At 40.7% G+C, this 13,155-nt stretch overlaps 2 protein-coding genes across 4 annotated transcripts in view; one reads left to right on the top strand and one right to left on the bottom strand.

The window, feature by feature from the left end:
* camkmt (calmodulin-lysine N-methyltransferase) overlaps positions 1–995 on the bottom strand; it is a 421,353-nt gene extending 420,358 nt beyond the window's left edge. For both annotated transcript variants that reach the window (XM_039738015.1, XM_039738014.1), the window contains exon 1: positions 742–995. In XM_039738015.1, coding sequence (XP_039593949.1) covers positions 742–882 — 141 coding nt within the window. In that variant the 5' untranslated portion in view covers positions 883–995. The remainder of the gene's footprint in view (positions 1–741) is intronic.
* A 110-nt stretch (positions 996–1,105) lies between these two features.
* prepl (prolyl endopeptidase like) overlaps positions 1,106–13,155 on the top strand; it is a 51,332-nt gene continuing 39,282 nt past the window's right edge. For both annotated transcript variants that reach the window (XM_039738010.1, XM_039738011.1), the window contains exons 1-3: positions 1,106–1,335; positions 7,372–7,500; positions 10,420–10,486. In XM_039738010.1, the coding sequence (XP_039593944.1) occupies positions 1,225–1,335; positions 7,372–7,500; positions 10,420–10,486 (307 nt within the window). In that variant the 5' untranslated portion in view covers positions 1,106–1,224. The remainder of the gene's footprint in view (positions 1,336–7,371; positions 7,501–10,419; positions 10,487–13,155) is intronic.

Below are 13,155 nucleotides of genomic sequence, written 5' to 3' on the forward strand. Positions count from 1 at the left end.
TAGTTGTCTTGCTTGTTAAGATTTTGAACACATATAGCTTATTTTAGTCTTAAACAGCTGTCTTCTCGGGTGTTTGATTGCTCCAATAGAATGCAAAAGACAAAAGAAACCAGCAATTCTCCATTTAGCTTGTTTCCTTTTGTGTGTGTATTTATCGTGCATTATTTAATTTAATTCAATACTTGGGAGTTAAGTGAAGAGGTAAAAGTGAAGGACTGAGAATTACTCCTCCATTTCAGAATTCAAATCATTTTTATGATATCCTTAGAAAGGAAAAAAATCGAGGATATGAGAATGACCTGAAATAGCAGAGTTAAAGCGCTAACATGCCATGAAATTAAATTATTGGCAAGGCCTGTTTTCTAATTAAGCAAATGGGTTGGATCAAAAACCTACAGCTACTGCGGCCCTCCAGTGCTGCCTTTGCCCAACCCTGCTTTAAACCGAAACTGCAGCTATCTGCTGATGAGTACACTCTGCCTCACTCGGCATTTGCTACTTGTAAGAAAACTTCAGGTCTTTCTATTACAAATGAATTTAACAATCCAAATGTCGTTTGGCGGATTTCATTCTATCCGGCCGCCTGTGTGCATTTACCATTCCCGCTGTATCGGAACGGGGAGAAGCCCTACACCTGTTACATTTGCAGTCTCCCGCGGTTCAGGTATCACTCGTCGCACCTGTAGCAGCGGTGGGAGGTGCCTACTGCTCACAGGGGGCGGGCAAACACCACCATCGTACCTGCCTCAGCAGAGCCCATCTTTTCTGCGCCAGGTCGGGTCTGCTCTGCTCCGTCCCGGCTCTTCGACTTCGGTCCGTCTGTGACGCCGAAACCGGTCTGTGACTGAAGTCAGGAGAAGGTTTGTTCGGGTAGTCCTCCATGGGTAGGCGCCCGCCGTAGCTTAGTTCTTCTCTGGTTTATCTGACTGCAGGTCACTCCTATAACGCCGCTATGAGTCCGGCGGGACTGCCGCAGGTTGGCACGCTACTTCCTTATACAATACTTTTTGTTACTCGGAGAGCCAGACTACAGCAATTGATCACCGGCACAATCGAACGCCAGTTGTTCTTACAGGCGACTTGCAGAGAAAAGCGACTGCCGTGGTCTTGTGATGTCATCGAGGTGCGCCCTGTGTTTTGTTGCAGGTTCTTCGCACGTGCTGTGTCACAGCCCCACTGGGTAGTCTGGACTGCGCTGGCGTGTAGGGCAGCAGGGCCTCTTCAATGTTTCTGTCTGCCTTCAGGCGGACGTTGGGCGCTGGCACGCGCTGCCTATCAGGGCGGAGGGAGTGCGGAACAGTAGGACAGCTCGTCAAACGGAACTTCTCAGCTCAGGTAAGCGCACCTCAAGACTGCCATGATCCAATTATCCGCGCTTCAGAGTTGCACGCTAATTTAGGTGCCGTTTGGAATACTAAAGGGTGGTGAAAACCAAAAATCAATTCTCGAAATTCCGCAGGGTTCGTAGTATTAATAAAAGTTAAGATTTCAGCAACATAAGATTTTCAGTCATTTCAATTAGGTTAGGTCGATTATTATCAGAGATGTGTTTGCTACAGGAAAGTACAAAACATAAGGCATTGCTAAAAAGGTACAAGAAATAAGCAAAGACGCAGCAACGGAAAACATGCGTTATCATAATTAAACACTTAGACAAGATTAGCGCAAAGAAGAATAAATTACCCGTAACAGTACACAAGGTAAACATTTAGAATTCAGCAGTAACCGACTTCAAAATGCTTATAGCTCAAAGAATAAACGTGTTTTTAAGTCTCTTGCTCATTACCCTTTGGAACCTAAACTGCAGTCTGATGACAACAAATGAAATTTAGGAAAAAAGAGCGATTGGGGCCGTTGAACAGGACGGGGCTGGCCGCCTTTGTACAACAGCATTTATTTCAATAGCGCATTTTCATACCCAAGATATCAAAGAACTAGTTACAAGAAAAGAAAAATAAAACCTAGATAGTGAATATGTAACATGCAAAAAATAAATCAATATGCAGTTGCATAAAATATATATACAGGGAAATTGCCAAAAATAAATCAATATGCACTTGCATAAAATTGAAATTATGTTAACATTTGAATGGCAGAAACAGTTTATTCACAAAACGTACTTAATACATGCAAGATGATTTACAGGAATGTCTCAACCTGTTCGCCATCATGTTCAACACATGTACCATATGTGGCACATTAAATTGTATACAAGTACAGTATATACATAGCAGAACCATTAGTGTTAACATAATTTTGACTCACCCTGTATTTTAAGGAAAGGAGGTGCCAGTGAGCCCCAAACTTCAAAACATGAACACACCAACTCACCAGTACAGGGTTCCATTAGAAATAGTTTTATTAGTTATTTAATATATACAAGAACAAGTTGTCTCTTCCAGTCGACTGTTGCCTTCCTTCCTCCAATTCATTTGGACAAGGCAGCGCAGTCCATTTTATTGAGGATTGCCAGGTGGAAGCACTTCCGGGTTATGAGAAAGCCAGGCAGATCTTTCCATGGCAGTGCCCCCTATTGTCCTCCAGGGATCCCTACTGGACTGCTCCTCCAGACTCTTAACTCCCATGCAGCCCTATATGAGGGACACTGCCACCTACTAAAGTGGGAGATAAACTACTCCCTGCCATGCTCTCCTGCCAGTTCTTGTACACCTTGGGTATCCCACCCAGGATGGGCATCATAAGGTGTCCCAACCGGGTATTGCCCCTGTTTAGTCCATCCTTCCATTATGGCATCCCAGCCAAGTAAAGATTCCACCTCCATTCTGGGTGGGATCCCCAACCATCATCTGATGTATCTACAATATATATATATATATATATATATATATATATATATATATATATAGTAGAAAAGTAGAATCCTTATACTGTATATAGCATTGTAGCAGCACACGGGCCCTGACTTAGAAAGGATGAAAGTGCAAGAGGTGTAATAATACAGGGAACCATCATTAGAGACTTACAATATGCAGATGACTTAAATCTGTTGGAGGAAGAGGAGGACCAATTGCCAACTCAGTTAACAGAAGTGTATTGAGCTGATGAAGAATTCAGTGTGCATATCAACCGAGACAAAGGAATAGTGACGGTGATGTGCAACAACAATGCAGTAGGTACATCGTTAAATAGTAAACAATTTGAATTTGTAGATTGGTTCGCATATTCTGGAAGTTTGATAACCAGAAACAAAGATTGCAGTTAAGAAATATAAAGGAGAACCGGGACAGCAAGTAGTGCTTTTGTGAATCTGGTCACAATATGAAAGAACAAGAATATTATCAACATGACAACCATAATGCAAGTACTGGATGCATGTGTTTTATCCACATTCCTATATGCATTTGAATCCTGGATTTTAAAAGCAGGTGATGTGAGGAACGTAAATGCAATTGAAATGGAGTTTTTTAGGAAAATAATGAGAATATGTGGGAAGGATTTGGTAAGCAACATGAAGATATGAACAGAGGAATGATGGTTGTTGTGATGGTTAAAAAGGTTGCCCCTGTTGGCCTGAAGGGTCCCTATTATTATGGAGTGATTGCAGTGTTTGCCAGTGCTGACTCAATGGATTTATGCTCATTGTATGCTCTTTTAGGTGGCTTGCTATCCTTAGAAGGATTGTATATTGTTGCCGCACAAGATGGAATTGGTTAGCAACATTGCAGGCTTGCCATTTTTAAAGGCGTGCCTGCTGCTGGCTCTGAAACTGCTCATTTGCATGATGTAATGCCAGCTCATGATCTGGGAGACTCGTCCACAGACATTTACAACTCGTCAGCACCATTACATTGCCATCTCATCCATCTCCTTGAAACGGCACACAACTCTTCCAACTGGTGAGGTGATCTTCTTTTCCAATGTGGCCATGCAGCCTGTGACCAGGGCACATTGGGAGTGGCCTTGATCACTTTGCTGTCAGGTGGCTCAGCCGAGGTGTTAAACACCACTTCTCTACTGTAATCAGTTTAATTGTAAGTGAGCAGGTAAACTTTGTCAGGAGCTGCAGATATTATGGTCTCTGGGCTGTTTCTTTTCACTGAACTAATGCTGCAGACAGCATTCCAGGTCAGTATCTCGGCTTTTAAACTCTCTATCCACAGCTGTCCTGTGTCGCCTCGGCTCTATACCTTGCCCTTGCCCTATAGCACCAGCCCCGCTTCACATGGCTCACCTGAGGTCAGTGCCGACTCAATATGGCACACTTTTTTCCAGCTTCATGAGCCAGAAGCACAGGCAGTGCCCATGCAACCAGGTCAGTGGACCTTAGCAGATGGAGAAGTATTAGTCTAGCGGCAGAAGTAACAGTCTCTCAGCTGTCTTCTCCACTGTACTGCTGTTGCAAATGGCATTCCAGATCCCAGCCTCGAGATTCTCGATTAACGTAGTCAAGCAAGTCTGTTTTAGGTCTTCTCAGCGATTTGCAAAGTCGAACTGTAGATTTTCTCGTCTGCTCCAGAAACCAATGTGGCTCTCTGCACTGCTGACCCACATGATTCATGCTTCATTTATGCTCTTTTTAGGTGGCTCGGTATCCTTTAAAGGACCACTTAACCATTGCTGCAGTTGATTAAATTCTTTTAGCGACATTGCAGGCTTGACAGTTTTATAGGGGCACCTGCCCCTGGCTCTGAAGCTGATCATTTGCATGATGGAGTTTTCAGCTTATTCTATGGGTGATTCATCCCTGGCTGATACAGCTTTTCACTGTTGTTACAGTATCTGGAGAAGACAGAAAAAAAAATCCAATTGGCAAGATGCTGGGGAAAAAAAAAAAACCTGCAAGGATTCCAAGGCCAAAAGACCACCCAGGCCCCACTGGACATTCCATCTAAGATGTACTTAAGTTGTTCCTTATTGTTGTTTTTTTTAAGTTTCATTGTAGAGCAGTGTTTCCCAACCTGTGTATGGAGTGGACCAATTGAGGGTACAGGAAAATAATATTGGTAAAGGCGGAACACACCACAAAAAGGACCAATGACTAAATCGAGTCTATAGTCAAGAAATTGGATTTTTGGGGATCATGTATCAAGAAAGACCAGTGTGAAGCTTTTGAGACATTTCACAGTTTATCTGAGAAGGAGCTGAAATTGTCAAAAGTACTAAAAAGCAGTATAATAGCTCACTTAAAAGGACTTAAGGTGTCATTCAGACAGTGAAATAGTGACAATCACTGGATTTTAAATCCGTTCAACAGATTATTTTTTCAACAAGCCGAAAAACTTTCAGTTTCTGAAAAAGAAAAAGTGATTTAACTTTCGACTGATTCTTCTTTAAAATCTGATTTCAAAAAAAGAAATGTCATTGACTTCTGGGCAGCAGTGAAAGAAGAGAACCAAGAACTCTGTGATAAAGCAATTAAATATTTATTACCTTTCACGAACACGGAGCTTATCGAAAGAGCATTCTTGTCTCATGCATATATTAAGAATCTTCTTCTTCTTTCAGCTGCTCCCGTTACGGGTTGCCACAGCGGATCAGCTTCTTCCATATCTTCCTGTCCTCTTCATCTTGTTCTGTTACACCCATCACCTTCATGTCTTTTCTCACCAAATCCATAAACCTTCTCTTGGGCCTTCCTCTTTTCCGGCAGCTCTATCCTTAGCATCCTTCTCCCAATATACCCAACATCTCTCCTCTGTACATGTCCAAACCAACACAATTTCTCCTCTCTGACTTTGTCTCCCAACTATCCCACCTCAGCTGACCCTCTAATGTTCTCATTTCTAATCCTGTCCATCCTCTTCACACCCAATGCAAATCTTAGCATCTATAACTCTGCCACCTCCAGCTCTGACTCCCGCTTTCTGGTCAGTGCCACCGTCTCCAACCCATATAACATAGCTGGTCTCACTACCGTCCTGTAGACCTTCCCTTTCACTCTTAGTAAATAATGGATTAAATAACCATAACACCTGAAAAATAAGAATGAAAATATTCTTAAAAAGTTTAAAAAAAAAAAAAACATAATCCCCTTGTAACTGTTTAGTACGTTTTAATAAACATTTTCCAAACTTAGTTTTGTAATTTTAGCACTGACTGCAAAACACACAAGCTGAGAGATAACAGCTCACACATATAAATTAGGCCTGGTTGGTTGCAACAAAACCTGCAGCCACAGTGGCTCACTAGGACAGAGTTTGGGAGCCCCTAGTCTTCAGCTAGATTTTGTTTCTTAAAGATTTTTAAATTTTAAAAGGAATGGTCACACCATTGAACAAATTCATCAACAACAGGTACGTGGCTGTTCTCCTAGTGTACCGTGTTTAAGGATTGTTTGATTTAAAAGTTGAACATGTATGTATACTAATTTGGAATAAGTCGTAAAATATATAATGAGTTATTATTTCTCAATAATTGCACCAAATTGCATTGAATTCATGTGTAAAATGTTATATCAAGGACATTATGAGGAGTATACAACAAAGTTGATTTCAACTAAAAGTAACACAAATATTAATGTGCAGCACCAGTGCATTTGGACTGTAGGAGAGGAGACTTCATTTAATAAAGACAAAGCAAACTGAAGCTGTTTTCTCTGTAGAGTCTGCAGTAATGACATTTAAAAGTCAATGACGTAGTGATTAGTGCTGCTGACTTGAGGATCCCGTGTCTGCCCCCGTTTGTTGCCCATGTGAAATCTCCACATGCCTGTTGATGTTTACCACCCTCTTGCCCAAAGACACGTCAGTTAGGCTAATGGATCGTTCCAAACTGTGCCTGTGTGTTTGTGTGCATCAGTGTTGTCTGCGGTGGACTGGCAGCCTGTGTTCCTGCCTTGCTCTTATTGCTATAAGAATTTGTTCTATCCCTACTTAGTTGAACTTAAATTGAGCTGGTTATGTTTTATAATATGGCAACTGGCAGCTTCATTGCAGTGCCACTTTACAATCTCCAATCGTGTTTTCATTGTTATCAGACAATAATTCTGCTGTACTACTCCCAAACAAAGCTTCAGCTATGATGAGGCTGCCTTTGTATTAATGCAGTGGTACAGTTCGCTTCGCTTGTAGGATTTGCCCAGAACTTACAACATTCAGTGACACCTCCAAAGTCGCTGCATCTACGTAATCCTGTGCTCATGTCATCTTCTTCCCAGTATCTGTGTATGCAGTTTTGGATTCAAAATATTTGAAAAGAACAACTTGCTGCTGCCTTACCGGTGACAGGTATTCTGCTGTATGCAGCATGGCTGTAATTTGGCATCTGTTCTGAACAGCTATTTCATGATCTCTTATTAAACTTACCGATTTTTATCCATCCAACCATTTGTTTGTTTAAACCGCTGTTCTTAATTTCACCAAATACAGACATCATCATGCCAAAAGTAATACTAATGTCTGCTTTCTTTAGGATGACCACAATTCCAAAATGGACGATTTTAAGTCCCAAATTCATAAGTACCAAAGTCTGGAGACATACTTTAACAAGAAGCTGAGAAAATACTACAGAAGATTTACAGATACAACCCAGGGTGCTGTGGTAAGCAAATAACAAAAGTGTCTTTCTTTTTTTTTTTGATTTTATGAAATTCTTAGAAGTTACCTTCCTTATGTCAAATGCACAGCAGTGGTGGAGGTTACATGTTATTTAACGTTCAACAATTCAGATTTTGACTTCTGCTCATTTCCTGTTTTGGTGAATGTTTGCTTCACATTTTTAAAAGCTGACTGTTAAGCCCAGCTGCAGCTCTTACTGGGCCTTGTGTCTAACTGTGCCCTCTGATGCAGGGGTCGCCAACTCCAGTCCTGGAGGACCAATGTGGCTGCAGGTTTCCATTCTAACCCTTTTCTTAATTAGTGACCTGATTTTGCTGCTATTGAACTTCTTTTGAATTAATTTTAATTGACTTGCTCTTGAAGACTCAGACCCGTTGTTTCCTTTTTCCTTAATTAGTCACCAAACAATAATGAGATACAAAATGAGCCAAAACATGACCAGCAAACTCTGTCCATCATACAATATTTGAAAAGAAAGAACGGGGAAGATCTCAGGGGATGTTGTTCTGCTCAGGTCCCCAAAACATGTTAATGGAGCTCTTAGAAAAGTCAAAATCAACAATTTCAGAAATGTCTGCTATTGCACCACAAGAGCAGCAACAAGCCATGGAATTAAAGAACGGGTTTAATTAACGACAAGACTCGGCGCTTAATTAAGCAACGGGTTACAGTTTCAGGCCCTGACTTAGTTGGTCTTCTGTTGGCTCACTCTCTTCACATTTCATTCCTGTTTGGGTGCCATTTAAGGATAGAAATGAAGCAATTTGGAGGAACAAGGAACAAAATTTTAAAAATCAAATTAATTATAATGAGTTCAAAAGAAGTTAATTAGCAGCAAAAATAGGTGCTGTCCCATCTAGGGTAGGCACCTTGCTTGTCCCCGTTGTTTGGCAGCTCCTAATAATCCTTTACTGAACAAAGCAGTTTCAGAGAACGAGTTTACGGCAAAGCTAACTTTTTAAATAAAGTGGGTTGTTAGCTTGTTGATATGCTGCTTGTATTTTCACTACAGTCGTATTTGGCACTTTAAATGTAATCTACTTTTTATACAGGGTGAGGCAGAAAGGACGGACATCTTTGAAATGGCTAGAACTCCCCACTAGATGAAGTAGCAGATGTGTGGTAGGTGGCGTTAGGTTCGCGAAGTCTTAGCATTTTTTTATTTTCTTTATAGTTGAAGTCATGGAGTCGTGTACGATAGAACACCGCGTTTTTGCGTACGACTGTTTTGTCAAGAACAACCAATCTATTACCGCAGTTCGTTGTCATTTCAATATCCACAAAAATAAATCTGTTCCCGCTCGTAACACTATCCTACGTTGGGTTAAAGCACTTCGTACACGAGGTACACTAATGAACAAAAGACTGCCGGGGGCTACACGAACGGCATATACCCCTGAAAATGTGGTATGCTGCGCAGTCCAAGTTGTTCTGCAGCGGATGCATTCCTCTGAACTTGGCCTCAGTAATCGTTCGGTAAGGCTTATTTTGCATTTAGAACCTGCATTTCCATCCCTACAGATTGTCAAATGCTATTTCAATATGAACTCAACTCTTTCAATAAATTTCTTTGTAAGAAAAAATTAACAATTTTATGACTTTGTAAAAAACGTCTGTCCTCTCTGCTTCACCCTGTACTTAATGGGTTTGTTATATTTTAGATTTTTCTTACTGTATACAGTATAACAAGCATTTAATTCTGCAGTTTATTATTTAATTTTGTTCATTTTTACATGATCTCCATGCAGTAGTGTTTACAATACAAAGGTGTTTTCTAACTTTGACAGAGTCAGCAAGTGTTTCCAACAAAGCCACTGAGATCATAATATGGCAGCCCTGTTCAGTCCTTGAAGTACAAAGAGTTTAATGGAGTATTTCTGACTCCAGCCATTCCTGCACCTCTACATACACCTGACTGCGATTTATACTCCAGCTCAGCTGCTGTCTTCCTAATTATTATACTTTGTCGGTGGCTTATCTTAACATTAGTTCCATTGATCATTAAGCACCCCATGGCTGCCTGATCATATGTTGCCTGCAGGTAGTATGTCTTGCTGTGCTCCACTAGCAGGAGTTTTTTTTTTCTCCTTTCATTTTGTAGTTTATTAAAATATGAAAAACTAAGTGTATTATTCTAGCCAGTTGTACTGTATTTCACATTATTTGTGTTTATATGCATTTATTGTTTTCTTTGTGAATTCAACATAAACATATGATCATGCGTAAATAAGTCAGAATGCTTAAATCTGGGCTTACGCGACACAGAAGAGACAAAACGGGCTTTTCACGTACAATTGTGCACTAATCATCAAAGAAATAACAGAATTTCAGAACCTTTCAAGCTGAGATGTCCAACTTCTTTAACATATGGAACATCATTTTATTGATTTAATGGCCATGTAGTACATCTGTGCTGGCACAGATAACCAAACAGGGAGTCGTAATGTTAATTTCCACAGGCTGGTGGTTTATTTCCATAAAATTCCTTAATATTCATAGTGTTTTTTCCTGTGCTTGGAGGGAAATAAACCTAAAAGATAACCATCTATCAAAATCCTCCTTTTGTGTTCAGATTCAGAAAATAAGAAAGAGAAGAACACCTCAGCATTGACAGGTATCTTTATAATGTGAGATAGGCCGTGCAGAACTAAAGTTTTTATCTGATGGTTGTTTCAGTGGTTACTTCATTTCACATTTTAGATAATTAACAGTAAACATTCTTATTGAAACATGTACTCATATATGGGGTAGTACGCCGATAGAAATACATTCTGATGCCTTTTTTTGAAGCTGAATAACATTGACTCTTCTTCCCAGTTTAACTGTGCTTCTGAGAATTGTAATTCTGCAATATGTTAATCAAATTTTTTTTTTTTTAAATCATGTATTTGATTTGTTACAGGTCCATGGAGTACAGCATCTTTACTTTGAAGAAGAAGGCAGCATTTACAGAGTAAACCGCGCTAATTGTAAAGTCGCTTCTGTATTTTTTTCCCCTTTGGTCAATTGTACCAACCCTTACACTAATGCTTTTTGAAAATAGGTGTGAGTGGAGGAGTTTATTGTTTTTGAAATATATTTTCTGGGCTCAAAGACTTATCACTCACAGTGTAATAACTGATAACTAATAAGATGTTTTCTTGATTGTCGCACTCATCAAGCTTCATCTTATTCCTCAACGACTGAGTTAATGCATTGGTTGCCATGTAACCGCTGAGCCAAAATTTATGAGTTCAAGGGTTGGAACTTGGGGCAGCACCATTGCAAAGTGGTTAGTGCTACTCAGTGAATTTAAATTCTTACTTGGTCATTGTCTTAATGGATAAAGATGGAAAATAAACGTACTCACAAGCAAGGGGAGTGTGTTGAGCAGATGAAAGAGTATTTTGCGAGGCTGATGAATGAAGAGAACGAGATAGAGAAGAGGTTGGATGATGTGGAGCTAGTGAACAAGGAAGTGCAATGGATTAGCAAGGAGGAAGTAAGGACAGCTTTGAAGAGGATGAAGAATGGAAAGGCCGTTGGTCCAGATGACATACAGTACAGGCCAAAAGTTTGGACACACCTCCTCATTCAATGTGTTTTCTTTATTTTCATGACCATTTACATTGGTAGATTCTCACTGAAGGCATCAAAACTATGAATGAACACATGTGGAGTTATGTACTTAACAAAAAAAGGTGAAATAACTGAAAACATGTTTTATATTCTATTCTATACCCATTTCAGGTGACTACCTGTTGAAGCTTATCGAGAGAATGCCAAGAGTGTGCAAAGCAGTAATCCGAACAAAGGGTGGCTATTTTGAAGAAACTAGAATATAAAACATGTTTTCAGTTATTTCACCTTTTTTTGTTAAGTACATAACTCCACATGTGTTCATTCATAGTTTTGATGGCTTCAGTGAGAATCTACCAATGTAAATGGTCATGAAAATAAAGAAAACACATTGAATGAGGAGGTGTGTCCAAACTTTTGGCCTGTACTGTACCTATGGAAGCATGGAGGTGTTTAGGAGAGATGGCAGTGGAGTTTTTAACCAGATTGTTTAATGGAGTCTTGGAAAGTGAGAGGATGCCTGAGGAGTGGAGAAGAAGTGTACTGGTGCCAGTATTTAAGAATAAAGGGGATGTGCAGGACTGTAGTAACTACAGAAGGATAAAATTGATGAGCCACGGCATGAAGTTATGAAAAAGAGTAGTGGAAGCTTGGTTAACAAGTGAGGTGATGATTAGTGAGCAGCTGTATGGTTTCATGCCAAGAAAGAACACCACAGATGTGATTTTTGCACTGAGGGTGTTGATGGAGAAGTATGGAGAAGGCCAGAAGGAGTTGCACTGCATCTTTGTGGACCTGGAGAAAGCATATGACACGGTGCCTCAAGAGGAATTGTGGTATTGTATGAGGAAGTCGAGAGTGGCAGAGAAGTACGTAAGAGTTGCACAGGATATGTTTGAGGGAAGTCTGACAGTGGTGAGGTCTGCGGTAGGAGTGACGGATGCATTCAGTGTGGAGGTGGGATTACATCAGGGATTGGCTCTGAGCCCTTTCTTATTTGCAATGGTGATGGACAAGTTGACAGATGAGATTAGACAGGAATCCCTGTGGACTATGATGTTATCTGATGACATTGTGATCTGTAACAATAGTAGGGAGCAGGTTGAGGAGACCTTGGAAAGGTGGAGATATGCTCAAGAAAGGAGAGGAATGAAGGTCAGTAGGAAGAAGACAGAATACATGTGTGTGAATGAGAGGGAGATCAGTGGAATGGTGAGGATGCAAGGAGTAGAGTTGGCGAAGGTGGATGAGTTTAAATACTTGCGATCAACAGTACAGAGTAATGGGGATTGTGGAAGAGAGGTGAAAAAGAGAGTACAGACAGGGTGGAATGGGTGGAGAAGAGTGTCAGGAGTGATTTGTGACAGACGGATATCAGCAAGAGTGAAAGGGAAGTTCTACAGGACGGTAGTGAGACCAGCTATGTTATATGGGTTGGAGACGGTGGCACTGACCAGAAAACAGGAGGCCGAGCTGAAGGTGACAGAGTTAAAGATGCTAAGATTTGCATTTGGTGTGACAAGGATGGATAGGATTAGAAATGAGTACATTAGAGGGTTAGCTCATGTTGGACGGTTCGGGAGACAAAGTCAGAGATTGCATTGGTTTGGACATGTTCAGAGGAGAGATGCTGAGTATATTGGGAGAGAAGGATGTTAAGGATAGAGCTGCCAGGGAAGAGGAAAAGAGGAAGACCTAAGAGAAGGTTTATGGATGTGGTGAGAGAGAACATGCAGGTGATGAGGGTAACAGAACAAGATGCAGAAGACAGAAAGATATGGAAGAAGCTGATCCGCTGTGGCAACCCGTAACGGGAGCAGCTGAAAGAAGAAGAAGTCGTCATTGTCTTAATGGAGTTTGCACATTCTAATTATTGTCAATGTATCTTAGAGTACTCCAGTTTTCCTCTCTCTTCCCAAAGGCACGTGTGTTAGGTTCATTGTGAAGTCTAAACTGGCCCCATGTTGGTTCAGTATGGGTGCGGTTCTTGAGTGTGTCTAGCAATGGACTGACGATCCACCACACATTATGATTAATGCTGCTGGGATAGGATCTGGCCACCATAACACCAAATTGGACT

The sequence above is a fragment of the Polypterus senegalus genome, chromosome 16, assembly GCF_016835505.1.
Source record: "Polypterus senegalus isolate Bchr_013 chromosome 16, ASM1683550v1, whole genome shotgun sequence".
NCBI lineage: Eukaryota > Metazoa > Chordata > Cladistia > Polypteriformes > Polypteridae > Polypterus > Polypterus senegalus.